Source organism: Anomalospiza imberbis, chromosome 1, assembly GCF_031753505.1.
Source record: "Anomalospiza imberbis isolate Cuckoo-Finch-1a 21T00152 chromosome 1, ASM3175350v1, whole genome shotgun sequence".
Lineage (NCBI taxonomy): Eukaryota > Metazoa > Chordata > Aves > Passeriformes > Viduidae > Anomalospiza > Anomalospiza imberbis.
Window position 1 is genome coordinate 106,338,867 of NC_089681.1, and position 26,308 is coordinate 106,365,174.

Sequence of the window (26,308 nt, forward strand, 5' to 3'; positions counted from 1 at the left end):
GCAGCAAAATCCTTGTTCAAAATGTACTGTGGCTTCCATCTCTTTGAAAGCCCTCTAAAATTGTAAATTTTGGAATACTGAAACAGGATGTTAGAACTTAAATTGTGGAAGTATTTGTTTATAACACTCACGAATCCTTATTTTTTGTACAACAGACAAGTACCCAGTCTCTGCCTGTTTGAAAGCCTAAGTCCATGTTGACTGAATCTTCATCCACAAGCTAAAATTCTTTCCAGAACTTTCACAATACTTTTTTAAAATGTAAAATTCTACCAATCTATGTCTGTATGAAGAAAGCATATAGAGATGATATTATCTTCTTCCTGGAATGCTATACATTGGGGTACTGAATACTAAAAAACTTTCAGGAGAAAGCAACAATAAATGTTTTCAAGATTTAAAAACAAAATTTGTTTTATAGTAATGACTCTATAGAATGTCACATATTTAAGTGAGGAAGATTGAAAGGAGATGTACAGCCTGATAGTAGCTACAGTGAGTTCTGCTAGTTGCTTGCTTGTTCTGGAGTACTTAGAGAGGGGGAAGTGTTTTTAAATCTTTAAAACATGATTAGATGTTTTGGTGGAAAAATTATACACACCAAGACTAAACAGCTTGATGCAGATGTTTCTTGCAAACATGCCTTGTGTTAGGTTGATGAAGTAAAATAAATGCAGTAAAGTGCTCAGGAAATACTAATTCTTTTCCAAAGATGATGTGACTGTCTCCTAAAAACTGAGACATTTCTTGGCTTTCTTTATTGAGATTTGATTTCTATTTGCATTCTGTGTTGCAGAGAAGGGTATGAGAACTTCTTTGATAAGCTCAGTGAACATAATATTCCTGTGTTCATATTTTCTGCTGGGATTGGTGACATTCTTGAAGAAGTAATCCACCAGGCTGGGGTCTACCATTCTAATGTCAAAGTGGTTTCCAATTTCATGGATTTTGATGAAAAAGTACGTATGAGATAACAGATTCTTATCAAACATGTTTGATAAATACCACATTGTTGGGGGTATTTAGTATCTATTTATACACACTACAAGATACATATATATATAGGGAGAGAGAGAGAGAGAGAGAGAGGGAGGTATACAGAGATAGATCTATACACTCCTCCAAGCAGGGAGAATCACCGTCTGCCTGCTCTTAACTGTGCTGTCACAGCCATGACATTACTCTAAACTAATTAATCTTATTCATCATGACAGATTATGTAGTTCAATCTTGGCTCAACAGTAACATCACTTCTTTCATTCTAGATTCTGTCCTGCCTGAATGGTACCAGAAATAACTTCAGTGTTGCTTTTTCCAATAGGGAATATTAAAAGGATTTAAAGGAGAATTGATTCATGTTTACAACAAACATGATGGTGCCTTGAAGAACACAGAGTACTTCAAACAGCTAAAAGACAACAGCAATATCATACTGCTGGGTGATTCTCAAGGAGACTTGAGTATGGCAGATGGAGTAGCAAATGTTGAGCACATTCTTAAGATTGGCTATCTCAATGATAAAGTAAGTCGCTTTACATAACCTTGTAAGGTTTGAATGAAGCACTGGGAGTTAGAAACAGGTTTGTTATAATGTGGTTCAGATATCAAACCAAGTGTTTAACCTATGTGGGTTGACATTTCAAACATTTTTCATGGATTTTTTTCTAACCCATAAGCTCAGAGCCACAAGTATATATTGCCTTGGTTTTTGTACAGGACTACTTCCAAATAGGTGTTTCCTAGAGAAGTAAAGTTCAGAGGCTATAAAAATTAATTCTCTTAAATTCCTGTGGCTTCTCCTCCTTTCAGTATTAAATTGATAATTGAGAAAAGTTATAATCTCACAAATAACAAATCCAGGCAGTCTCTCCTCTTTTCTTTTTACTTCTTGGGTTTTTAAGTGACACTCAACTGATTATTTGCTAAGTGATGCTGAATATCCATTTGCATTGACGAGAGAGAAAACTTCAGTTTTATATTTCTCCCTGCCCTTCCAGAAGTAGTTCTTCTTTCAGTATCTCTGTGTGTGAGATCCTGGAATAAACACAAGGTATTATATCCTGGAATGCACTTTAGGTCAGGCCACTCCTACTCTGTCCTTCCGTGGAATTCACTTGTAGGAGTAATACATTATTTGCATGGCTTATTCCCAGAATTTGGTGGAAAGATTGCGCAATATTTTAATGACAAAAACTCTTTCAATAATTAATTCTATAATTAAGGGGGTCTTTCTCTTTATTCCTTCTGCAATTAGGTAGATGAGCTTTTGGAAAAATACATGGACTCTTATGATATTGTCTTGGTGAAAGATGAATCCCTGGAAGTTGCAAACTCCATTCTACAGAAAATCCTGTAAATTGCAGTCTCAAGTCACTCCATTTCTTCCAGGAGGCAACTGGACAGAAGAGCACACATGTGCTATCTTAGATGTGTTTATTATTCATTTATGGAACTGTTTGATTTAATTTAAAACTTTTATCTTCATTTTGGTATTATGGAATGTATATTGTATCAATTATCAACTACAAGCTCCTTTTACTGCTCTTACACTGTTCTTTATTGTCTCACACTCCTGTTATAACGAGATCTAAATTGGATTTATAGATGTGATGCTGCTGCTGATGGGATACTGTGGTTCACGGTCCTTTTTAATCAGGCATTTCAGAGCAGCATTTAGAAAACATGGCTATTTTGTAAAATTGAAGGTGTAAATGCTCTATAAAGAGAGTGTGTGTTTGTTGCCTTTTCAAAGACATTTCAGTCTCAGCTGTACTTTGAAGGATCTTACTCATATGCTACCTAATTTCACACAAGGTTTTCATAAATATATTTTTCATCAGTAAAAATGCTTTTATTCATCCAATTCAGGCAAAGTGTTTCTTCTTCATATTTTTGCATCATTGCACAACATTCTCTATCCTTACTGTTTCTTTATCCTCTGTGAAATGGGAAGACTGTTTTAAGTTAGTGTGTCTGAGATAAATTTTCTCATGTTTGTAACAACAGATAGTTTCACAAGCTGATAGTCCACAGCCTGCCTGCAATGAGCAGGGGCATCCTCAACTAGACCAGGCTGCTCAGAGCCCCATCCAACCTGACCTTGTTTCCAGGGATGGGGCATCTACCACCTTTCTGGGCAACCTGTGTCAGTTTCACCACCCTCAACACAAAAAAAAAAAAAAAAAACAAACAACTTAGGAAAGTTTTTCCCCTGTACTGAGCACATTACAGCATCTCTCAGCATTGTGTACAGAGTACAGCTTAATACAGCCACAGTTTCAGAAGCTTGCTCAGATATGTGGCAGGATGAGTTAAAGATGATGTTGTGACCCTGCTCCTGTGAGGTCTCAGCTGTACTAAATCTATTCATTAATAAAAGAGAACAAATCACGCAACTCCCCTAATGTGCAATATAACCATTGTTCCCCTTTGCTTTCTTTTATACAGAGCAGAAACTGTGCCATCTTCTGTTCCCTGAGGAATTGTAATGAAAATGTGGGAGAGTTTAGATCTGCATTCTCTTCCACCAGAACTAAAACACATCTCAAGAAATGGCCTGTTTCCTTATAGCCTCTGGTCTGTTATTAAAATTCTGTCTTGGTATCACCAGACACATTTTTTTTTCCAAATCAGCAGTTTTATATCTGTTACTACCACTGCCAGAACTTTTCCAAGAAGGGAAGAGAGGGATAGTTTCCATACCCCACCTTTGCATCCTCTGCAGTAAAATGAAATTAATCATCCCTGTATTTTGAATGCAGGGCAGAAGCTCCATGCAAAATCTGAGGTAGTGTGAGCATCCTTTCACAAATCTCATGGCACATGCTGTGCCATCAGGGAACTGCTGAGCACAGGGACCTTTTAGAAATTCCATCCTGCATCTGAACAGGCAGAGTGTTTGAGGGATGATGTCCTCCTTGTACAAAACCTACAGTCATGCAATTCCCTAGGCCTGAGAGGGGCAGCCAGGAGGCCAGAGGTGGGACCCTTGAGAAGAAAACCAGTAGGACAGTCCAGATGAGGATCTTGAGGAGAATGCCTTGGCTGCCTTCCATTCCAGAGACATGACTCAGGCAGCAGCAGCAAATTGGAAGAGCTGAAGGCACCCTGGCAGTGCCAGTGACAGGAGGAGATGGGAGCAACAACTGCTAAGAGCCTGTCAGCCAAAGCCAAAAGATGGGGAGAGCTTGAAGGCAGCAGTGACAGCTGCTGAGTCAGCAGTCACAGGTACTGGGTGTGAAGTTTGACCTAGTCCCTATGGCCTCTCCCTGTCTCCTCCATTTTCCTGGGGCAGGAAGGAGGGCAGGATGGTCATGGCAAAACTGAGAGAGAAGAAGCAGCCTCCCTACAGCCTCCCTTGTGCCTGCACTGCAGCTTCAGCACCATGGGCAGGACAAGCAGGGCTGTGCTACGTGTGACTCCTCACGGGCATCGGAATGAGCTGCCCACCCAGTGACTTGGTCTGCACCACCCGGGCACAGCAAGGAATGCTGCAGCATTTCCAGGGGAGCTCTGCAGACACAACTTCTTTAACAGCTTACATTTGGGGTTTTAGGCACCTGCAGGACTTACATTGGATGGCCTAATGTTACGGTTTTGGGAGGAGGGGAGTAGGGTTAGTGAATCTTGGGTTTAGAGCTTTTTTTAAACAGGCAATCATGCTGGCTTTTTTGTCACAGCTGTCAAATAAAAGTCCAAAAGGCAAAGGCCTTCTGAAAAACATCAAGGTGTTTGGATGCACTGCTTACTCAACCAGCCTCTAGTTGCAAGAGTGTAATTACCAGGCATTACTCCTAAAGTTTACACTGGGACAGAGTTTTCCATTTACAGGCAGTTTATCTTTGGAATACAGATAACAGCTAAAATTTAGAGAATGTGAAGTGTAGCTGACAGTCACAGCTTCACAGCATGAGATGTGTCAGCAACACTCTCTGGCATTCTGACTACAGGTGCAATGGATTATCCCAGCACCGGTGAAAAGGAGAGGGGCAGTTCTGGTCTCTCTGTGCGGTATTTCTGAGAAGGGAAGTGTCCCATGTTTTCATCAAACTTGCCTCAGGATACACATAAACTCACTGATCCTCTCTCCAGAGTTTTTCCTCAGCCTCACTCAGCAGGTGAGCAAGCCACCACTCCTTCAGCATGATGACCTTGTTCAACCCACAGTTAAAAAAACCCCAACAAATAAACAAACAAAACCACATAGAAGAGCATATGCAGATAGGAAGCATCTTTAAAAGCAGTTACCAAAACATATATCTAACTACATCTTAATCTGAATTACTGAAATTAGTATTCAGCCTCCCTAGAACCCACCCTTATCAGAAGGAAATGAGATGGTTTTCCAACTACATGGATATCTAAAACTGTTAGAGGATTTCAGATGACCACCATCTTTTCAAGCATTATGTAAGGAAGATTTTCCAACCTCACCTCCAAGCAGGTGGATAATGAACATCCAGTCACCAAATGTTCAGTCCATGACAATCACTTAAAGAAAAGGATTCTTGCCCTTCCACAAAGATGCAGGAAAGTTAAGATGTCCAGCACACTTTTCTCCTATTATTAAATCCTGTTAGTCTCAGAACCCATGTTAAGGATCTGCTAGAGCAGTAAACCTTTGCTAGGACTTGAAAGCAATTAAGCCACATTGCAGTTCCTTGATAGAACCCATTTGCTGTACAAGGGGCATCTCTGTGCCAAATAATTTACTTCTTGAGATGCCATTCATACAACTTTCTAGAAAAAACAGTTACTTATGCAATCAACTCGAACCAGGAGGTCAGATTTTAAAAATCTGCATTGTGCTGTACAGATTATTATTGTCTGTTCATCATCTCGCATTCCACTGCCAACCATAACTCTTGCTTATGTAATACTTAAGGGAAAACACAAGATGCATTTTTAAATATCCTCCTCCACTTTAGCAAAATCCCATTGTTTTATCAGTAGACTGTTGTCTAGAAATTAGAATTTGTATTAACAGTTGCCTCTCCAAAGCCATGACCCAAATGAACTGCAAACAAAATTAACTCTACACCTACAAGTTAAGCCATCCTTCTCCAGCCAGTCTAACTCTTGCAATTGCCATTGAGGTTCTTCTTTCAGTTTTAAGAAAGAAATACCGTGAGTAGTATGTCTTTCCAAATAAAAGTTCTAACCAGAAACATTTTGCAACCCTAAAAATGTATTTATGATTTAGTTTGTAAAGAAAGATATGCATTTCCCAGAGCATTTTCCCATAGCCAAAAGGGTATATCTAAAGTTAAAAGAAAAGAATAAACAAAATTAAGTGGATTTGTTACTCTTTTTTCTTCCTCTACTCACAATATCTGTTCTGTCTGTAGTATATGTCCAAGGTCAAGTATTTGGGACCTTTATTTAGCTGAAAATGAATCCTCCTCTTAGCGGGTGTTGCAGCCAGCTCAAATGTCCTCCCACTGTCAAACAAATACTGATAGTGCTGAACTGAGCTAAAAACTTGCACCCCGTACTAGCTAAATGTGTCATTTTCAAGTTTTAAGGAAAATCCAAATATTTTTTCCACAAAGAAAAACATAATATTGAAGTTCAACAACTGCAAATTCTGATTTAAGTATGTCTGTTATACTTGCACCAGATGAAGTTACACAGCAGAAAGCATTGCTATCAAATTAGGACACAAAAAGCACACAAAAAAAAATATTCATAAATACCTGCGTTTTTCTGGGTACGCACCCCTGTTGCTTTTCTTTTCCACTGAGCCCCTGACAATTCAGTCACCAATTGCCATCCTTGGCTGCCAGCAACTTCTTTCCTAACAGCAGTCAGCTGCCAGCTCTGAGAATAGCACCTGCCTGTTTCATTAGAGGAGTAGAAACAGCCTGAGTTCTGGAGAGCCCCTCGTTAGCCAAGCCCAGTTACATCTGGTTCTTAATGACCCTTGAGAGCTATAATCTATTTTTATAAAGTCATCTCAGTTAAGTATGGTAAAAAACTATCTAGATACTAATTCTATAAATAAATAAATCCAAAATAGAGAGATTCTATAGATAATTCTAAATAGGTTGGTTCTAAATGCTAGGAGATAGTAGATACTAATAGATAAATTCTACCTAGGCAAATTCTAAGCACTAACAATAAAATGTTAATAAATAGATGAATTGTAAATAGATAACTAGATTAATTCTAAATAGCTACTTTCTCCTTAAAAAAATTATTTTACACTTTGACATAGAGGAAGGTGGCCCCGAGCCTTCCTTCAAGGGAGAAGCCAATAGCTGCCAAAAGGAAGGAAAGGACTGGGTCTATGTTAGTGATCAAAAATTCTGGACTTTAAGCAGTTTAGCCTAAAACAGCCAGGCAGACCTGGCCTCTGTTGGCTTCATCTGGGCAATGCCCCATATAAACACCATTCTTTTATAGCAAGTTTTTCCATATAGTCTCCGTTTTCCCCAAAGCTGCATTCTTATTTCTAAAATGGCAACCTGCAGGCTTGGAGGGATGAGGTGAGGAGGCAACAAAAACTTCCTCTTGAAGGAAAAACATCTTTAGCTGGATCATGAGCCATGTTTGCCAAGTCCTAAGGAGCAATGGCATGAGAATTTCAGATGTACTTACCCTAGCCAGAGGCACTGGTAAAGTCATCCCTTCTATCCCATCACTGACAAGCACTTCCAAAAAAATCCAGCAGAGCAATTTCTGGGATCACCAATTGTCGGCAGTTCAGTGCTGCTCCTTCTCCTGCATCTGCCCTGGAGGACAACTCTGTTATCCTGGTTTACCAGGAACTCTTCAGCCCATCTCCTGGGATCCATCTGGAATGTTCCTTCATGCAGAAACACTGGGTTCATTCACTAAGGTTTTCTCAGACAAAACATTTATTTAGGATACCATGGAATGGTTTGGGTTGGAAGGCACCTTATAAACCATAGAGTTCCATCCCCCCAAAAGGAGGAGGGATAGCCACAAGACAGATTTGGTTTTTTTGGGGTACATATGAGAACAGAGTAAGGAGCTGTTTCCACACTGAATTCTGCTTCTGGCAGTACTCCAATCACAACTTGCTTCCCACTCCTTCTCTCAGCTTTGTCAGCACACAGAAGGGACTGCATCTGAAGCACAGCAAAAAGTGAGCAACCTGCTTCCAAGTAAAGCAAAAGGGAAAAACAATCTGCTGAGAGAGCTGCTTTCACAAGATGGTAAGGAGCCATTCAGGACCCAAACTTTTTAATGAAGTGCCTGTCCCTGATATCCACAACTTCTACATCTGGTATAAAATCATCCATTAATCATAGTTTAAAGTATTTTTTTCTGAACATTAATAGCAGTATTGAACATATTCAAGGTAAGCTTGCTGTGTACAAGAGACGACAGCTGCAGGAAGGGTATTTGCTTCAACTCATGGTCCCAACCCACCAAAACTCCAGAAAAAGAAAAGAAACTTTAAAAGTAATAGTTGATCAACATTTTATTTAACAAAAAGGTCAGTTATCCAACATTTAATGGTATCAAACTCAAAAAAATATTTCACTGCACTTTTTGTAAGAACTTAATTTTGCATTAAAATCAATACAAAATGTTCTCATCCAACTGAAATACCAACTTTTAGAAAGAGCATCTCAGGGAGCTCACATCCCACATGTACAGATCAAGGAAAGCGAGAAACTAGACACAAAGCTTATACTGGAAACACAACTCCCTGCCCACTCCTCCTTGACAGTGTCTCACTCTATGTGTTTCTGCTCTTTGCATGCTGTGTACTGAGGGGGATCCCACGGCCTTCCAGAAAATGGGTCTGTTCCGTGTATTTAGTACTGAGCAGCTCTGCTGCATTTGTCAAGCTAACGGGTGACTGCCTCAAGTCACAGAATCTGAGCAGCACTCCCAGGGCTGACTTTGTGTCGAGGGCTGGGCCAGAATGTTAGCACACACAAACAGATGGGTCTGTTTCTTGATTGTCATTGTCTGTTTGCCACTGCAGACTGCTCTGCTGCTTAAACTCTAAGTACTTACTCCTTAATCTATCAATTCCCAAAATAGGAGACAGAATCCCAACACAAAATCAACTGTGCCCAGTATTTATGACAGCATTTGGACCCTGTATGTTAATATTTCATGTCTATCAAAACTATAAATAAGGTTGCAACTAAAAAGGTTTTGGAATGACTGATGGGAACACTGGCCAGCAAGAGTCAAGGTTACTAATTCAGCACAGTACAGATGGTAGGAAACTTTTATTCCGTGAGGTAATACCCAACACATACACAGTATCAATTCTAGGTCTCTTTAATTTAAGTCACAGCTTATGTAAATTTTGCAATGGCACAGTCATGTTTCTGCAATTTGCAAATCAGATTTTCTGCTGGCAAAAATCCATGCGAGTTTGTTCATTTACTGGGAAGAGTGCTCATGCCTTCTGAAAGGAACTGGGATCAACAGCTGACAACTTTTACAGGTTATTGTTATGGAGAATATTTTGGTTCATCTTCCTACACAAATATTTCTGATACAGAAGGTTTTTTAAATCTCTTTTAAAAGCACTTGGTAGGTTTTGTCTCTACCATCCACTCAACTGACCGTGAATTATTCAATGAGAACTTTGGATCTTTAGCATAAAAGCAGACCCCACATACACATGTGGTTCACGGCACCACATACAGCAGGACACTCCTTACCTGTCTATACATCCCACCTTGAGGCACTTAACACTTTTTTCAGATATACCTAACAATTCCAACTGAAAATCTCTTCCTATTTTAACAGCCTAACCACACCCAAGCAGAGGCAGACACAGGCTATCCAAGGACTATCCTTCCAGAACCATGCTTGCCAAAACTCCTTCTGGTACACGTGTTTGAACAGCAGGTCAGCTCAGGATTCTTGTTTTTTTTCTTATCTTTACAGTTCATCGTGCTCCTCTTTGGCCTCCTGATCTTTCAACTTGAATTCTTCAGCGGTAACTTTACCGTTTCCATCCCGGTCTTGATTGGTGAACATATTTTTAACAATCTTATCAAAATCAAAGCCAGGAGCTAATTTTCCTTTGCCAGTATCAACTTGAGTTTGGATGTACTCTGAAAACTAAGAAGGGGGAAAGGAGAAGAAAACAGCTCACAGTGAAAAGGACGTTTGAAAATGAAGAGTATTCAGCATTTTACTAATTATTAAGTGTACATAGAACACTGTCACTACCCTATAAAGTTTACCACCCAAACTGGACTAATTAGAACAGACACATGAGGTTAAATCACTCTTTGTGGAGGCCAGCAGGGATTTCCTCACTCAGTCCAGTGGGTTTTGTACCCATAACAAGAAAACTTATTTTTCATAATTTAGGAGGAAGATGGGTTGGACAGCTGGACATAGGAACAGCTCTATACAGATGGAGGGCATTTAGTGTGGTGATACATGAAGCTCACACTGTAAAACAGAAACCCACCTGCATCTTAGAGGGAGCAACATACAAGGATGATTGCTGATGTGGACAGCAACAGCTGCACCCTACCTCTTTCTCTAAGCCAGTAAAAGCTTTTTTCTTCTCTGCAAGAACAGATGTGGAGGTAAACATAAGAGAAAAGATGGAGATGGAAGGAAGACAAAGAGGTGGAAGAGAGTGCTAGGAAAAGGGGAAACAAAAATTTGATTTTACCATATTAGGCTTTTAAATCCTAGAAGGCATTTCATGCTGTTCCACAGGGCCACAGCCTGCCCTGTGAGCACTGCAGGCAGCACCACTGCAGGGAGAAAAGAAGGGACAAAGAAGAAGGGACAAAACAGAAGGATAGAGAAAGGTGACAAAGAAGACTTCAGAGGAGAATAAAAAAAATAGAATTTGAATTAAAAGAAAAGGCAGAGGAACATCTCGCAGAGGTTTACGTTATCAGAGGTGGTGCGGCAAAAGCAAGTGGCTTTCAACTGGGGCACGCAATGACGTTCTCACAATGCAGATTTTAAAAGCAAGCAAGGGGAAGAACTTGACTGCACAGCACACAATTCACATGTGTAAGGAGTGGCCACTGGCATTGCCAGGATCCAGAAGAGATTAGACAGTTCCTGGATGCACTACTGCAGGCTCAGCTTTGGCTCCAGAATTCACCACAAACTACCAATAAACACTGAGACAGACACCACAAAGGCTGATACAGCAAAGGAATGCTGGATACCAACTCTGCCTCTTACACTTATGTCCTAAGGATTTGTTGCTGACCAAGGAAATCACAACAGTAAATGATTTTATGCAGTATGGCCATTCTTACAGTCCCTTTTTCTTTAACTCTAAAGCCAAATAGCGATGTTTTAGCTGATACCCTGCCTTCCTGTTCCCTTGATGACAAACACTATTCCAGAAGAAGAGAAGAAAATGAGGAAAGACTCCATCCTTCAACACTGGCACTGAGGGTGGTAGAAGAAAACCACTGCAAGTGTTTTCATTGTCTCAGCTTACCTCCTCCAAAAGAACCTCTCCATCATGATTCTGGTCTATTTCTTCAAAAAGGTTGGGTGAGACTTCCCCATTCCATACAAACATGTATCCTTCAGGCAAGCCGGACACCAATTCCAGCAGTTCGATGTCAAAAACCAATACAGCACTACCAGGCACTTCTCCTTCTGTCACAACAAATGGCAAAGAGGGGTATTTATCCTCACTTACACTGAAAGGGGGTATTTCCTTTTAATCCACAATTAAATTTACCTTCCTGATCCAAAAGGCACTTCTCTAGCATGATCCCTAGTCCATCAAATCTTCCTAATCACTTCACCAAGGGTGATCATAAAAGGAACCTTTCATAATAAAACTTGAGGCACTGGAATAGATTGCCCACAGAAGCATGGATGCCCCATTCCTAGGAATGTTCAAGGCCAGATTGGGATGGGGCCCTGAGCAACCTGTTCTAGTGGAAGGTGCCTTTGCCTAGGGCAGGGGGGTTGGAACTAGCTGAGCTTTAATGTCCCTTCCAATCCAAACCATTCTATAATTCCATGATTCAAACTGCATCCTTATTTTTACTTTAAAAACTAAACTTGTGGGAATGATCTATTTTCCTTTACCTCACCACTACACTGTGTATCAGCATATTTCTGTGAGACTCAACAGCTTGGGATATTACCTCAGGGAAACCATGGAAGGAGTTTAATTTAGTCTTGAAAAAGAAAAATGAAGCTCACCTCTAATCTGTTTGCAAGAGACCACAAACAAGCAATTTCTTCAGATAGCTGGGCATAAACCAACACACTAACAAATTATTCAGTGTTTCAGAACATGTATCAAATGTACCCTGAACAATGGCAAATACCTATGACAGGCATTTTACACAGCAGACTGTTCATGTTATGAGGAAATTTTCAATTTATTACGTATAGCTATGCAATTATGCATAATGTATTATTGATAAAATCATGTATAAAACACTGCATATATATTAAAGTCCTAATTTTTCACAGAAGACATACAAGTGGAAATGCATTCTTATCTCTTAACTCAAATTAATTCTCCATTAAGCTCTGCACATGATGCCAGACAGTCTTTATAAACTACAAACTGTTCTGGAGCTCATCAAAGAACACAGCAACTTATACAACTGTTTCCATACACATCAGAATTTGGTGATCTTGGATCTCATATAGACTCCTTTCCTTCAAATCTTTTAACCAGCAAGACCAGAAACAACGTACCTGGACATAAAAGTTCTTGTCACTTCTATATCATTCTTTTTATTACTGCTGTCCACTTCTTTAAAATTTGATAAGCCTTAATGCCCTAAAGCTGCCTCAAAATGTATTTGTGTTGGAGTTTTAACAGCACCAATACACTGTTTCACATCTTACACTCAGTTTATGTATCTTCTGAATTTCCTAACATATTAGGGCTGACCAGTCCCCTACGGCTCTGTCTCCTGCATAACACGCCACATGTCCAAACACAAGCACCCAACTGCCTACCGTGGAAAACAGTGTTTGCATCCCTCTGCAACACCAGACCGACTGGAGCTTTCTGTTCTGACAAAGAAACATCACTGGAGGCACATGTTCCCTTTTGTACTGTGATGGTCTTTCTACTGGCCATAGCAACAGCATGATTTGAAACGCAACACAGACAGCATGTTCGCTGGGGAACAGGGAGGAGGGGAGTGTCTAAAATAATGACATGAAAAACCTCTAAAAATATCCCATTCAAGCAGCTAATAAAACATGCATGGCTGTGTTTCAGTCACTCTAGAGATGCTAAGTGGATGTGCACTCACCAACTCCATCTTCTCCATAACCAAGGTGAGGTGGGATAACGACTGTCCGTCGTTCCCCAACACACATGTCCTGAAGGCCCATGTCCATCCCCAACACCACCTGACCAGATCCCAGAACTATGTTGTAGGTCTTGCCAAGGCTGTGTCTGGAAAGGAAGGGAAAAATTAAAAAAAAAAAAAATCAACATAAAATAGAAAATTTATGTTGTTCAAAATTACCACAGAAGTAGCAGTTTCTAGTAGTGTCCTGTCATTGTCAAAAATTAACTTAATATCCAATGCTTTGTTCTACCAAACAGTTACCTGAAGTTGTTCTCAAGTTACATCAAGCACCAAACAGACAAGTCTCTGCTGCTGACATGTCCTCTGGCACTAGAATTATAGGCTTCTTGGATGAAATCCAATTAAAATCATTAATCGTGCCAATTGCAACCCCAAGGTATTTTATCTTGAAATAAGGGCTTTTTCCTTTCACATATATTTAACTGTTGTAATTGGAGTTTTCAGCAGATGTAAGAATTCCAGATATACTTTCATCCCAGGACCACCAACTCCATAGAAGGATCTGAGTGCATTCTCATGGATCAGCCATCTCTTTAATGAAATCAGTCATTAGAATGTAGTAGTTATTAACACGAATAACTACTACTACTGCTATTTAACCATATTAAATTTTGAATTATACCTTGCTGCCCATGGGTCATTTCTAAAATTAGAAAATATCACCAGTTAAAAGCCCAAAAGTCAAACATATATTGTGATTCTAAAGGCAGAGTGTGCAGCATTAAGGCTCTTTATTCTATTGGTTGCCTTTCTTTGGTTATTTGGCTTGGCTCTGCCTCTGCAGGACATGCTTGTACAACAGAGTATTATTTGGAAAGAAAACAATTCAGTGGCTAAGAGGTCAGCCTTAAAATTAGGAGCACATGATTCATGACCTTTCATTCTCTAAAAACTGCTGTGAGTAAGATGGTCTGGACATCCCTTGGTTCCTGCTACAAAATGGCAATTGAGCATTCCTGACATATAAACTGTTTTGAATCCAAACACGTCACTTGTATACATCCTTGCCAACAGCATCACACCACATGCTCCAAAGTAAGGCAGCTTTTCAGCTCTGAAAGCTACTGTGTACACTGTGAAACTTAGGAGCTACTTCCTGTGTTAATTATAACCTGGTTAAAAATAGCTCTTCCCAACTTCCCTTCCAAAAAATAAAATATCATTTGGATGACTTGCACTGTTCAAAAGATTAAGGCAAAAAGAAAAGGAAGCTAACAGAAATACTCTTGTAGCTGTGTGCCAGGCTCACTTCAGTGCTACAGGAGACAGACTGGAGCAATCTTTTGCTTCCCTCATAAATCTGCTGCCAAGAGAGAGGAGGAAAAGGTATATTATCCTCACAGTTACAATCAAGCCCTCTGACAGTTTCTCCATGCTGACACTTAAAGCCACACTACAATACAGGAGCAGCAATGTGTCCTACAGACATGACAGGTGACCATTTACTATAAACCACACTCAAGGTATCTTTAACAAGACCCTAACAAGTAGCCCTACCAGGCCTCTCTCAGAAGCACTGAATCAGTACAGAGCACAAATTCTACCCAAGAAACTGAATAAACCTGGACAGTTCATTCATGATGAGACCTGTGTTGTCCTGGCATGACTCACCCAGACACTTGAACTGGCCAATTTAAACAGAATGCCATGCAACAAGTTTCATCACTCCACACATACTGTTTACGTTCTTCTCCAACACACTCCTACATCCTTTTTGTTCTTGGTTCTCTCATTATGCTATGACAGATTGTCTTTAAATTCTCCTCCTCCTATGTACCTTTGGCAGGCAGCCATAAAGAGAAAAATACATTCTACATAAATACTCAGTTAAAAAAAAAATTCTTTATTCTCTGCTGGCTTGCTTTGCAGGGAGTTCATTCTGCCTTCACTGCTGCTGTATTTTCTTTACCAAGTCACTCAAATACCTACGTGGAGTCCAGCAAGGTTCCATCCAGGAGCGAAGCATTGTAGTGGTATTTCAGGTAATCTCCCTTCTTGCTCAGTACGGTGCAGTTGGAAGGTTTGTAGTGAACAGTAATGCTGACTGAATCTGAGGGGTTGTGGAAGTCCACCACGTGGATGTCAAAGACCAGCACTGCAGATCCTGGAATTTTTCCTAAACAGGAAGCAAATTAGACAACTAGAGAAAGAAATGGTACTGCACCCTGTAGGAATATGTATTCCTGCTGTGTCTGCTACTGAGTAATTTTGCTCTTCTCATTCAGAATTAAAGGATGAGACAGATGCAAGCTGCATCCAATGTAGGAAAGACAACCAGTGGGAAAGCACTAAGCATGCACGCAGTTTAACGGTGAAGGAAAAACTTTTGTTATCTTGAATTTTGAAATTATGCAGAAGTGAAGCAATAACTGTGTATTTCCTGCAACTATCCTAAATAACTCATTTGTGTTTCATGTACCAATTCAATATTGATCATCAAAATTCTTGAGAACTTCTCATGCTTCAAGAAACGTCATTATGTGTAAAAGGTTACAGTTCCTTAAAATATCCTAAAATTAGGCAACTTCTTCCCCCTCCTCCCAGGATTATGTGCATTACCAGGATTAACAAGACACATCCAGGCCTAGGATTGGGGCTTGCCAGTAAAGGAATCTAATTCCAAATCAGCAGCACAGAACTTGCATTCCCAGAAGAAAGGCTTTTTTTCTAAATCACTTATCCAAGTAACATCCCAGGAGGCACTTTTTGAAATACCAGCCACAACACTGTGATCAGCTGGAAGGGTTATCATATTCAGCCTCTCCCAGCAATCATTATATAGCAATGAGTTTTCCCAAAGAAATGTTAATTGTATGTTACATGTGCACGGTTACTTCACTGTTACATGCATCCACCATTTACAGAGGTGCCTTAGAAGTCCACAAAACCTGTGTCTGTGGAAGGAATGGGGAAGAAACCTTTGCATGATGAACTCCTTCAGGACAGAGAGTTTAAGACACACAGGAAGGAAGATCTCACATTGAAGAGCTCCTGGCATCCAAGTACCAGTCTGCCTGAAATGCCAATTACCCAAATGAGTTCAGGCTACCAGTTACATGTGAGATTGTTCTGTATTCTTTTGTCCTACCAATTTTGCTAATCATAGTAATCCTGCAAATTCTGGATGCGGTCTTGTCAGTTTGATGTCCACAAAATAATGAACTAATTCATAAACCTTTCAAATGCCAGAAAATTGAAAATACACGCAGATTAACTAAACAATAAAGGTTTAACTATGGAAGACTTGAATGCAAAGGCAAGCTCACCTCTCCCTTCTTCTCCATATCCAAGATGAGGGGGGATTATTATTCTTCTTTTTTCACCAGTGCATACACCTAGCAAACCTTCATCCATTCCAGCGATCACATAACCTTTCCCAACATAGGTGTCATATGTACGGTTTCGGGAATAACTACGGAAAATATTTGCATTTCAGCAGTGCCAGGTGTACTCAAGAAAACATGGGCTCTTGCAATAGCTCTGCAACACAATTCTTAAACTAGTTAAGGTCAAACACACAGTAATTAACCAGCACCAGGGAGGCAAAAAGGAACTATATTCCATGAATCCAGGCCACCAGGTTTCATCAGTCAGTGACACGCGGGTCACTGATTACCCAGCAGTGAGACCCTGGCTAGTGAACAGCCAGCAGATTTGCAAATTCATTTCTACTGTATCTAGAAAGAAAAATCACACTTATTTATGTATTTTAAATTAAACAGAAATCGGGTTTCGACAAGTAACTGAAAAAAAATGTTTTACTCCTTTAAAATTTCCTCTGCCCTGACACTACTTTAATAAGCACTTATCAACTAGCTATGGTTGATAAGTGCTTCATTTTCATGAGACACCCTGCAGACTACCTCATTTTGCAACCACAGCTATGTCGTTCAACTACCAGAAGGAGCAGGTGGGATAAATAGGTTCTCCTGGGATGCTCAACAATAAAATGAGTCATAACAACAAAACCATATCAACACTTAAGCCAACCACTTAACACACAGGTTGAAGGACCTGCTTCAACACCTCATGACAGAATAAAACAAGGCTACAACAACAAGTAATTTTTCTTACATGGACATGACTGTCTTCTGCCTTTTTTCAAGGCATGTTACACAAAGACACAGCCCAAGGAGGAGAAGGCAGAAAAGTTTTAATTCATCTTTACAAGGTAGCTCTAGGAAAGAATTAAACCAGTACAAGACCAGACCCTGATGTAATTCTGAGGTTTTTCCAACTGCTCTAAGCCCAGACAGCCTTGGCTGAGCTGCCCAGGGAAGTTCTGCAGCTGAACATTTCAGAGTAAAAAGACAAAGGAAAATATTATTAGAGCTATTAACCCCAGCCATTCGCAGAGCTTTTGGCATGTTCCCTGTACTAGTGAGAAACTTTGTCCTGAATAGCTCCAGGGTTTTCACTCCCTATTGTTATCTGCTCTATTTTTTCATTTATGAATTCTGCAGGTCAGGATACCATGTTTTAGTCAACAAGCTCTCTAACAACTCTCAGCACTTCAGAATGATGTAGAGGCTGCTGTCTACGAAGCATTTATTACTATTTCTTGACAGTAACTCTCATATAAATACTACAGCTATTTTCAAAAATTGATTAGTTACTACAGAAGATACTGATACATCAAAAAAGAGAAATAGGTACAGTATGGATAAGCTTTGAGTTCTTAACTAGGAGTAAACATTTTTCTCTGAGCTTATTTCGTAAAACATTTTACATTGGCTCATTCTCACCTCCTTCTGCCAGCTGTTCTGAAAGCTGGAGTGGGATAGTAAAGCACTGTTCCACTAAAAGCAACCAAAGTCACAGAAATCTACAAGGGTATTATTCATATGACTCTGTACACAAGGCTCATGTTCCCATAGAGCTTTGAATTTACTGTCACAGAAATCTCTCCTCCTTTATCACAGAAAATCCCTCTTATTGAATTCTGCAATTCCATAATTCAGCCTTGAAAGCCATCAGCTTTCAAAATGCAAACAGTTTCCAAGTATAAATATGATTAACCTCACACTAGCCACTGGCACACTGACTCACAATTTTCAGGACACAAAATGGAATCATATTTATTTTCTCTCTCTTCAGTGGTATTACCTATTTGGCAGATAAACCCTATGGGGCAAAGAGTCTTCAGGCTTGTGTGCCTAAAGCACTTGGCTTCACTGGGTGGGCCTCTACCCCTAGATGGCGTCTGTGACTACGACATGGTATTAAACAGCTCTTTTCCTTCCCATATGGAAGTTTTCTATGAGTCTTTAAAAAAGACCCCAAGTCCACTCAAAATTTTCAAAAAGGAAGGAAAAGCAAAGAACTGTGTTTGAGCATATTATGGACACGACACAGGAGTCAAACTGGAAATGCAGTCTCTAGAGTTGAATGTTTTTGTTACCTGGAATCAAATAATGTGCCATCCAAAAGTGTGCCATTGTAATGGTATCGGAGAAAGTCTCCTGTCTGGCTTCTCCGCTCACAAGATTCAGGCACGAGCTGGTTCTCAATTGCAATACCATCCTTGGGGTTATGCAGATCCAACAAAACCACATCAAAGACAAGGGAAGCTTGGCCAGGGATCTCCTTACCTACAAAGGTGTTAGAGCAGAAAACTGGTAAGAAACAGCAGGTGTTCTATCAGAAGCTTAAACGTGTTTGTTGAAGAAAAGTAATGTACTGCCAAATATCAAGCACCTCCCCTCCCAAAATAAATTAGAATCATAGATTATTTGAGTTGGAAGGGACTCCAAATTATCACTCCAAGTCCTGGTCCTGCACAGAGCACCCAAAGAGTCACACCATGGGCCTGAGAGCATTGTCCAAACACTTCTTGAATTCTGACAGGCTCAGTGCTGTGACCACTTCCCTGGGGAGCCTGTTCCAGTGCCCAGCCACTCTCAGAGTGAGGAACCTCTTCCTAATATCCAATCTAAACCTCCTCTGACACAACTTCAGAGGTCCTGTCACTTGTCACCAGAGAAGAGATCAGTGCCTACCCCTCCTCTTCCCCTCACGGGGAAAGTCACTGCAGAGTGCAGTGAGGTCTCCCCTCAGTCTTCTCCATGCTGAACAGACCAAGTGACCTCAGCTGTTTTTTGCACGGCTTCCCCTCAATCCCCTTCACCATCATCACTGCCCTCCTTTGGACTCTGTCCAATAGCTTAATGTCTTTCTTCTATTTTAGCACCCAAAACTGCCCCCAGCACTTGAGGCTGCCCCAGTGCAGAGCAGAGTGGGACAATCCCCTCCCTTGCCTGCCTGGTGATGCTGTGCCTGACTTCCCCCAGGTTGGTCCTCCTGGCTGCCAGGGCACTGCTGACTCATGTTGAACTTGCTATCCACCAGGAACCCCAGGTGCCTTCCCATGGTGCTGCTCTCCAGCCTCTCATTCCCCAGTCTGTGCACACAACCAGGGTTGCCCCATACCAGGTGCAGAATCCAGTTTGTTTAATTTCATATAGCTGATGATTGCCCAGTGCTCTAATTTTCCAGGTGTCTGCAAATTTGCCTCTAGTCAGTCATTTTCTGGTTTAGGTTTTTTTTTTAAACTGAATTCTCCAACTGAATAATTTCCTTCTATTCCCACAGTGACAGCACTGCCTCACTGAAAACAAAGGCCCCTTCAGCCTCACAGTTAATGGTAGTGAAGCCATGGAAGGGGTATGAAACCTTGTGCACCACAGACACACCCTTAAACACCAGAGCAAAGAATATAAGGAAAAGTCACAAACTATAATTCAACATGTGGATGTCTATGTATAATCTTCAGGCTGCACAGTCTCACAAGGCAATCTATTTTGTAGTTATCACTAGAGCATTTGGTAAAAAAACCAACAAAACCCTGGAATTAAAAATACATTTAACATTTTTTCTTTAAAATTTTCTGCTTTCTGTGGCAGTCTGGAAGGATTATATAGTCACCTGTTTTCAAGTTTGTGGTGCCACTAGACATTAATCATAGATTCTATTCCCTGACTGAAATAAAATTTCTGTATATAAATACTACAGTTGCATCAACAGTATGTCTGTTAAGCAGTGACTCTCTGAACAGGGTAATAATGCTGCCTATAAATTTAAAATACAGAAAGTTTGTTTCAAAATATGCATGATTTGGGATTGAAAATAGGAAAAAAAAAAAAAGAGGAACAACTAAAGGAATAACTTTTACCATCTCCATCCTCTCCATACGCCAGGAAAGGTGGTATTGTGATAATGCGCTTCTCCCCTACGCACATTCCCAGGAGACCCTGGTCCATACCAGGAATCAGCCATCCAATTCCCACATAGGTATCGTAAGTTCGCATCCGATTATGGCTAAACATGAGAAAGAAAAAAAAGCACAACCAAATGTCAGACTGGCACAGGAAAGAACAATAATAACCTTTAAATCCACATACTCTGCACACTGTAGCTCACAACTTGCTAGTCCAAAAGTATCAGTCCTTCATTTGCCAAGGGCTGCCTGGGAAGTTTTCCGGAGTGCTTAGCTATGTCAGGAACCTCAGAGAGGCTTTGGAAAGTGGCTCTCAGGCAGCTGTTACTAAAGCATCATTTTCCACTGGGCTCTAATGAAGCACATATGCTGTACACTTAAAATCTCAGTGAGAAAGTGTTAGTGGCTCTCTTTCATTGCAAATGCTGCTAAGTTTACAAAACTTGTATCTAATCTGAAAGCTATACTGGTTATAGAGACTTTTAACTGACTGCAATAAATAGTAATATAAATACAGAGAACGAAATTTAAAATTTAAAAAAGCATCTGGATTGGTAATGCCCACGAAGAAATAATGCACAGTTTCATTGATTTGAGTCAGTACTGCTATCCTATAATCCCTGAAAAAATTACTAACACACATGCAATGCCAGATATCATTTCCTGTGCTTCTGGGGAATTAGCATTAATTGTTACACAGGTAAAAGGGGAGCAAATGATGGTGAGATGCCTATTCAACTACACAAAGAGCTGCATACCTTGAATCAAAGAGGGTCCCATCCAAGAATGTTCCATTGTAATGGTACCGTACAAAGTCAGACACCTGGACTGTCCGAGGACACTTCTCAGGTCTGAAGTAAGTCTGAACCTGCACTTCATCCTCCGAGTTCCACAGATCTATCAGGAGCACATCGAAATGGAGCACAGCATTGGGGGGTATCACACCAGCTGCAAAAGCAAAACAACACACAGTTTTCCTTCCCTTTTTATACAAGATACCAGCGAAAAGGAACCAGTCCGTGCATACCCTAAAAAAACTGCATAACGCACACCTTATTTCCTGTTGTGCTTACAACTCCTTGGCCCCTTGCCATTGCTGCAGCTATTTATGGGGGGGAAATCCAGCGAGATGAATTCTTAATACAGCTGTCCATCAGGCAAACTACCTTGAGTTAGCATTTATTGCCTCTCTGAGGCTGTAGAACAAAAATACTTTTGGAACTGACAGGACCTTGTGCAGCACTGCAACGCCAAACCACAATTTTAGTTTTATAAAGTATTTAACAGGGAGGTAGCTATAAATAAATAGTTCACTTTCACAGCAAAAGTGAAGGACCTGAAGGTGTTCTGCAGCAAATTGCTCTTCCTTCAGCATGCAAAGGGAGTCTGGAGAGATTCCTTTAGGCTACAGGCTTAAACACGTCTGAGGAACAGAGGGATAACCTCTGTTATTCACTACTTGCAGTTCCTCCCTGCAAGTAGTGCAGGGTAGTAGTTCCACCCTCCTCTTCTGTTGCTCCATTTCCTATCTGCGCTGTTGAATCCCCTACACAAGCAGCTGGCCCGGTGCTGTACTTACGGACGCCTTCACTTCCATAGGCAAGCTTTGGGGGAATTTTCACAAACCGGCGCTCGTTCACACACATGCCCACCAGAGCTTGGTCCATCCCAGCAATAAGCTGACCTTTGCCCACAAATACGTTGAATGTGGATCCCCTGTCATAGCTGAAGGGGGAAAACCAGGCAAAAATGTTAGTGGGTTCATTTACACCCCCTTGCACTGTTGTTTGTTTTTTTTTTTTTTTTCTGAAAGAGAGAGAGTTAACTGCACCTTGCCTCCCTCTTGCCCCGTTAGCATAACTTTATCACAAGACAGCTCCTAAAGGAAGGGGCAAATCCAAGGTGTTCCTGAGACTTCAACACAGTTCTCCTTCTGTTCACTGCTCATCACCTATCTGAAACACATTCTAGTAGAGTGCAATGTGTACTACAGGCACATGAAGGCCAGAACTACATACAGCTGACACCCTAACATTAAAAGCAGCATTGGAAAATTAAGGAAGAAAAGGAAAAATTAAACACTGTTGTGAGACATGAAAGGATAACTGCTGCCACAGTAGGATCTCGGCATATTGGTTTCAGTCAGCAACATCACAAAAATATTATATAAGACCTAAATTTTACAATGTGAGACATCACACTTCCAATATCTCTGGGAGAAGGGAAAAGGGAAAAGATGCCTTTTAAGTAGTAGCTGTGAGGTTTGCCAACAGGTTGCTTATTTTCTCCTCCACTTTCACAGCGCTCATTTAAAGCACAGAGACATGTTTTAAATAGCAGGTTTGCCAGACCAAGAATCAAGAATCTCTGATAATACATGATTATTCAAAAGGTAAAAGAAATTATGCTTAAATGACTCCATTTTCCAGAGAGGATTGAGAACAGCAGTGTTACCACAGCAGAACACTATATGACATGGTTCATTCGGCCACCTTAAATCTGAACAATGACCCCACTTTGATGTGCCTGAATTACTGCTATTGAACTTTATGAAGCAATATATAAACACATGTCAAGAAGCATCTCAAAAGCTTCATGCCTATTTTTAAACTTTTAACACTTCCATTTTCCCAAATCCCTTTTATAATTTCAAGGACTTTTTTTTTACATTTAGATATTGGTAGATAGATAGACTGATAGATAGACAGATAGATAAAAGTCAGACCTGGGGGAAGAAAAAAAAAAAGGCTTGCGACTTTTGCATGCTAAAATTCTGGAAAGCAGCCAGTGGCTAGACATCCCTAGGGAAATTATGTCAAACTTTCCTTCCAAGACTGTACACATCACTTCCACAACATACTGAGCCTACTAACAGTCCCACAGCCTTGAATCTCTCAAATATTTTATTGAGTGAACTCTCTGTTTGCTCTATCTTTATTTTTTTTTCTTCTGACAAACATTTCTCTTAAAGTAGACAACCCTCTATTACTGAGCATTTCACATTTCACAATCCCACTCCCAGGAAAGGATGGAAAATATTTAAATTAGGCCCCTATTATACACACAAAACCATAATTTAGATGTTAAGACTAGTAATATAATGGGTTCTAAGAAACCCTCCAAAATGGTATTTTGTAGCAATTGACAAAGTTTGGCAATACAACTGGCATGAACTTAGAACAGAAGAGCTTTCTTTTTAGTAAAAGAAATGTACAATTAAGAGAACATTGATGCAAAGCAGAGAACTAAACAAAGCACTGATCAGACCATGCAGCTTTGCAGGACTGACTTTGTGGATTCCTTAAAACTAAGCAAAATTTGTTTCCATTAGTGGAATTGACCAAATTAATAGGAGATGACTAGGCAATTAAATTCAGATTTTTAAATGCAAATAATTTTATGGCCATGGAAATAAAAAATGCAAATGCTGATGCAAAAAAAAAAAAAAACCTAACTAACTAATGACAATAAAATGCTAATTTACATGACATGGTCATGATTACTAAGACTTTGTCAGCAGCCTGGTAACATGAGGAGCAGTATTGCTACCTGTCCTTGGAAATACAAAAAATTAATTGTAAAACTCAATACTATTTTCAAGAGCTGAAGAAGGAACAAAGCAAAACTACCCTTAGCTGAACATCTAGAGTATCTTCTAGACTCATTTCATAGTAATGTTCAATTAAACTGATGCTGCTAAGCATGCTCATAAACTTCAAAAAAAAAAAAAGAAATCAAACTAACTAAAAACAGGTAAGAAAATGGGCTTATTTTTATATAAATTGACAAAATGTCTTTAACTTATAGGCAGGGAACACCAAAGATTTTAGAACAAACACACCAAAGTATTTCTTCCATCAACTTACAGAAGACAAAATCCTCCTATTTTTCCATGTCTTAACATGATTAAACACTGTCATCAGTCTTAAAAAAGATCATAGTGAATAACAAAAGCGTACACCAATATGAGCTGCCATCTAGAAAAAAATCCCAAGCTGAACAAACCTAATATTTTGTACCCTTTTGAAATTAAGGCAGCCACAAAAATATTCAAGTTGGACTAGACTATCACCCTTACTAGTTATTTACTAATATTTAGAGGATCCATAGAGATAAATGTTGCACAGTTCTGCACAATCTGTTCCTGCCCCAAGTAATTCAGAAAGAAATGACAAGGAACTTGGAATTAAAATGAAAGCCAGCACCTGGGCAGCCCCTCCAGGTGCCCTACCTCAATGCACAAGTAGCAATCAGAAACACACTTCTGAACACGTGGCCAGTTTTCCCATTGTCACATATTTATAAAAGAAGCCGTGAGGAAGCTGCCTTTGCGTGTCTTCACACCCATAGCTAAGACTTATGTTCCAAGCCCATCAATTGCCAATGGATTCACTGTCTGCGCTGTGCCTTTTCACTGAAACTGCACCAACACCAGATGAAGTGCCAGCTATCACATCCCACGTTTTAGTCGGAGAAGTGCTGGTCGTATGGCACTCGTGGCATACAGACAGCTCCAGAGGGAGAACTGAGCTTTGAAGGACAGTTACTTCCCTAAGGCTGCAGATTTTCCTTAAAGCACAAGGGAGATTACCAGGATTACTGAAAATACATTTTGCTTTATCTTTCTAAATAATACTTTGATCAGTAGCAATGAATGAACTAATAAAAAACAAATAAGCTGGCAGCAGCATCCTTCACAATCTCCTGATCCCACTATTTAGGCTTCCTGATCCCAAAATAACAGCAGGAAAGCAGCCAGGCACTTCACTGTACATAGGTCACATTTATTCAAGGATAAAGTATCCAAAAAATTCTATGTAAGTACAGCCTGATAATTCCTATATTTCCGGCAAGGATGATTCAGAACCAATTGTATTCAAGTAGGTTTGAGCCTGGAGAAGACATTGGAAATGTACAGAATGAAACAGGCAGGAAATCACTTCTGCGAGACTGTGATACCATATACACTCCTGTTTACAGGGCTAACACTGGCTGAATAACCTTATGGTCTTCACTCTTGGAGCAGAAAACTCCCATTCAGCGCCTTGGAGAAGCAGCTGAAAGAACGTGGTAGGGATCCATAAGGGCAAGCAAACTACTGCGGACTGGACCCAGCCACTACATGGTCTTGCTCTACGTCCCCAGCCATCGCACCCCAGCTCTCTGCCCTTCGTATTTTAAAGGCATCTTCCCATGATGATCTGTATGTCTCGCATGTACGACACTGCTCATCCTGCCACTGACCTGATTCCAACCGGTCAATCCAAAAGCACCCACGGGGCACTGGGAAAAGCAGGGGAACCTAAACTGAACTTCCATCGAGCCCCACAAACTCTGCACATCCACAAAAAAAACGCCCTCATGGGGAACAGCACCTCTCGCTCCCCTCCTCTCCCTCTCACAGTGCCCAACCAAACCCCGCGGGGCTGCACCCGCGGCGGGCTTGCGCCAGACCTGGAGTCGAAGCGGGTGCCGTCGGGGAAGGCGCCGAGGTAGTGGTAGCGCACGAAGTCTCCGGGGCGCACGGCCCGCGGGCAGCTCTCGGGCACGAAGCGCCGCTCGACGCCGAGTTCGCTGCCGTCCGGAGTGATTTCGGCGGCGGGCACCGGCGGCGCCTGGCAGGCCGCCCAGCTCTCCAGCAGCGCCGGCAGCAGTAACAGCAGCGACCCGCAGCCCGGGCCCCGCCGCCGCACGGCCGCCGGCCCCGCCATGGAGCGCAGCGAGCGGGGCAGCCGCAGGGCGCGCTCGGCGGGGAGGGGAGGAAGGGAGGGAATGGAGGGAAGAAAAAGAGGGAAGGGAGAGAAGC

The 26,308-nt window shown here is 40.8% G+C and overlaps 2 protein-coding genes across 8 annotated transcripts in view; one reads left to right on the top strand and one right to left on the bottom strand.

Moving 5' to 3' along the window:
- Positions 1–9,337, top strand: part of NT5C3A (5'-nucleotidase, cytosolic IIIA) — a 32,307-nt gene extending 22,970 nt beyond the window's left edge. For 6 of the 7 annotated variants that reach the window (XM_068204115.1, XM_068204096.1, XM_068204152.1 and 3 more), the window contains 4 exons: positions 797–959; positions 1,322–1,522; positions 2,255–2,352; positions 3,448–3,552. In XM_068204115.1, the coding sequence (XP_068060216.1) occupies positions 797–959; positions 1,322–1,522; positions 2,255–2,352; positions 3,448–3,478 (493 nt within the window). In that variant the 3' untranslated portion in view covers positions 3,479–3,552. Of the gene's footprint in view, positions 1–796; positions 960–1,321; positions 1,523–2,254; positions 2,353–3,447 lie in introns of all 7 variants that reach the window. The other variant, XM_068204106.1, reaches the window with a different exon arrangement.
- Positions 8,432–26,308, bottom strand: FKBP9 (FKBP prolyl isomerase 9). Its single transcript, XM_068204083.1, has 10 exons — positions 25,957–26,308; positions 22,082–22,227; positions 21,261–21,450; positions 20,458–20,603; positions 18,688–18,877; positions 16,553–16,698; positions 15,216–15,402; positions 13,224–13,369; positions 11,426–11,589; positions 8,432–10,062 (listed from the first exon to the last, which is right to left on the bottom strand). The coding sequence occupies exons 1-10, from the start codon at positions 26,211–26,213 to the stop codon at positions 9,880–9,882; spliced, it is 1,755 nt and encodes a 584-aa protein (XP_068060184.1). The 5' UTR covers positions 26,214–26,308; the 3' UTR covers positions 8,432–9,879.

Bases quoted from the DNA above. Each gene is read 5' to 3' on its own strand.
- FKBP9 (XM_068204083.1), bottom strand. From the start codon at position 26,213: ATGGCGGGGCCGGCGGCCGTGCGGCGGCGGGGCCCGGGCTGCGGGTCG. The intron at 21,451-22,081 runs GTAAGTACAGCA...TTGCTTTTGCAG, and splicing joins CTATGGAAGTGAAGGCGTCC to CTGGTGTGATACCCCCCAAT. The intron at 20,604-21,260 runs GTATGCAGCTCT...TCTCATGTTTAG, and splicing joins GGGACCCTCTTTGATTCAAG to CCATAATCGGATGCGAACTT.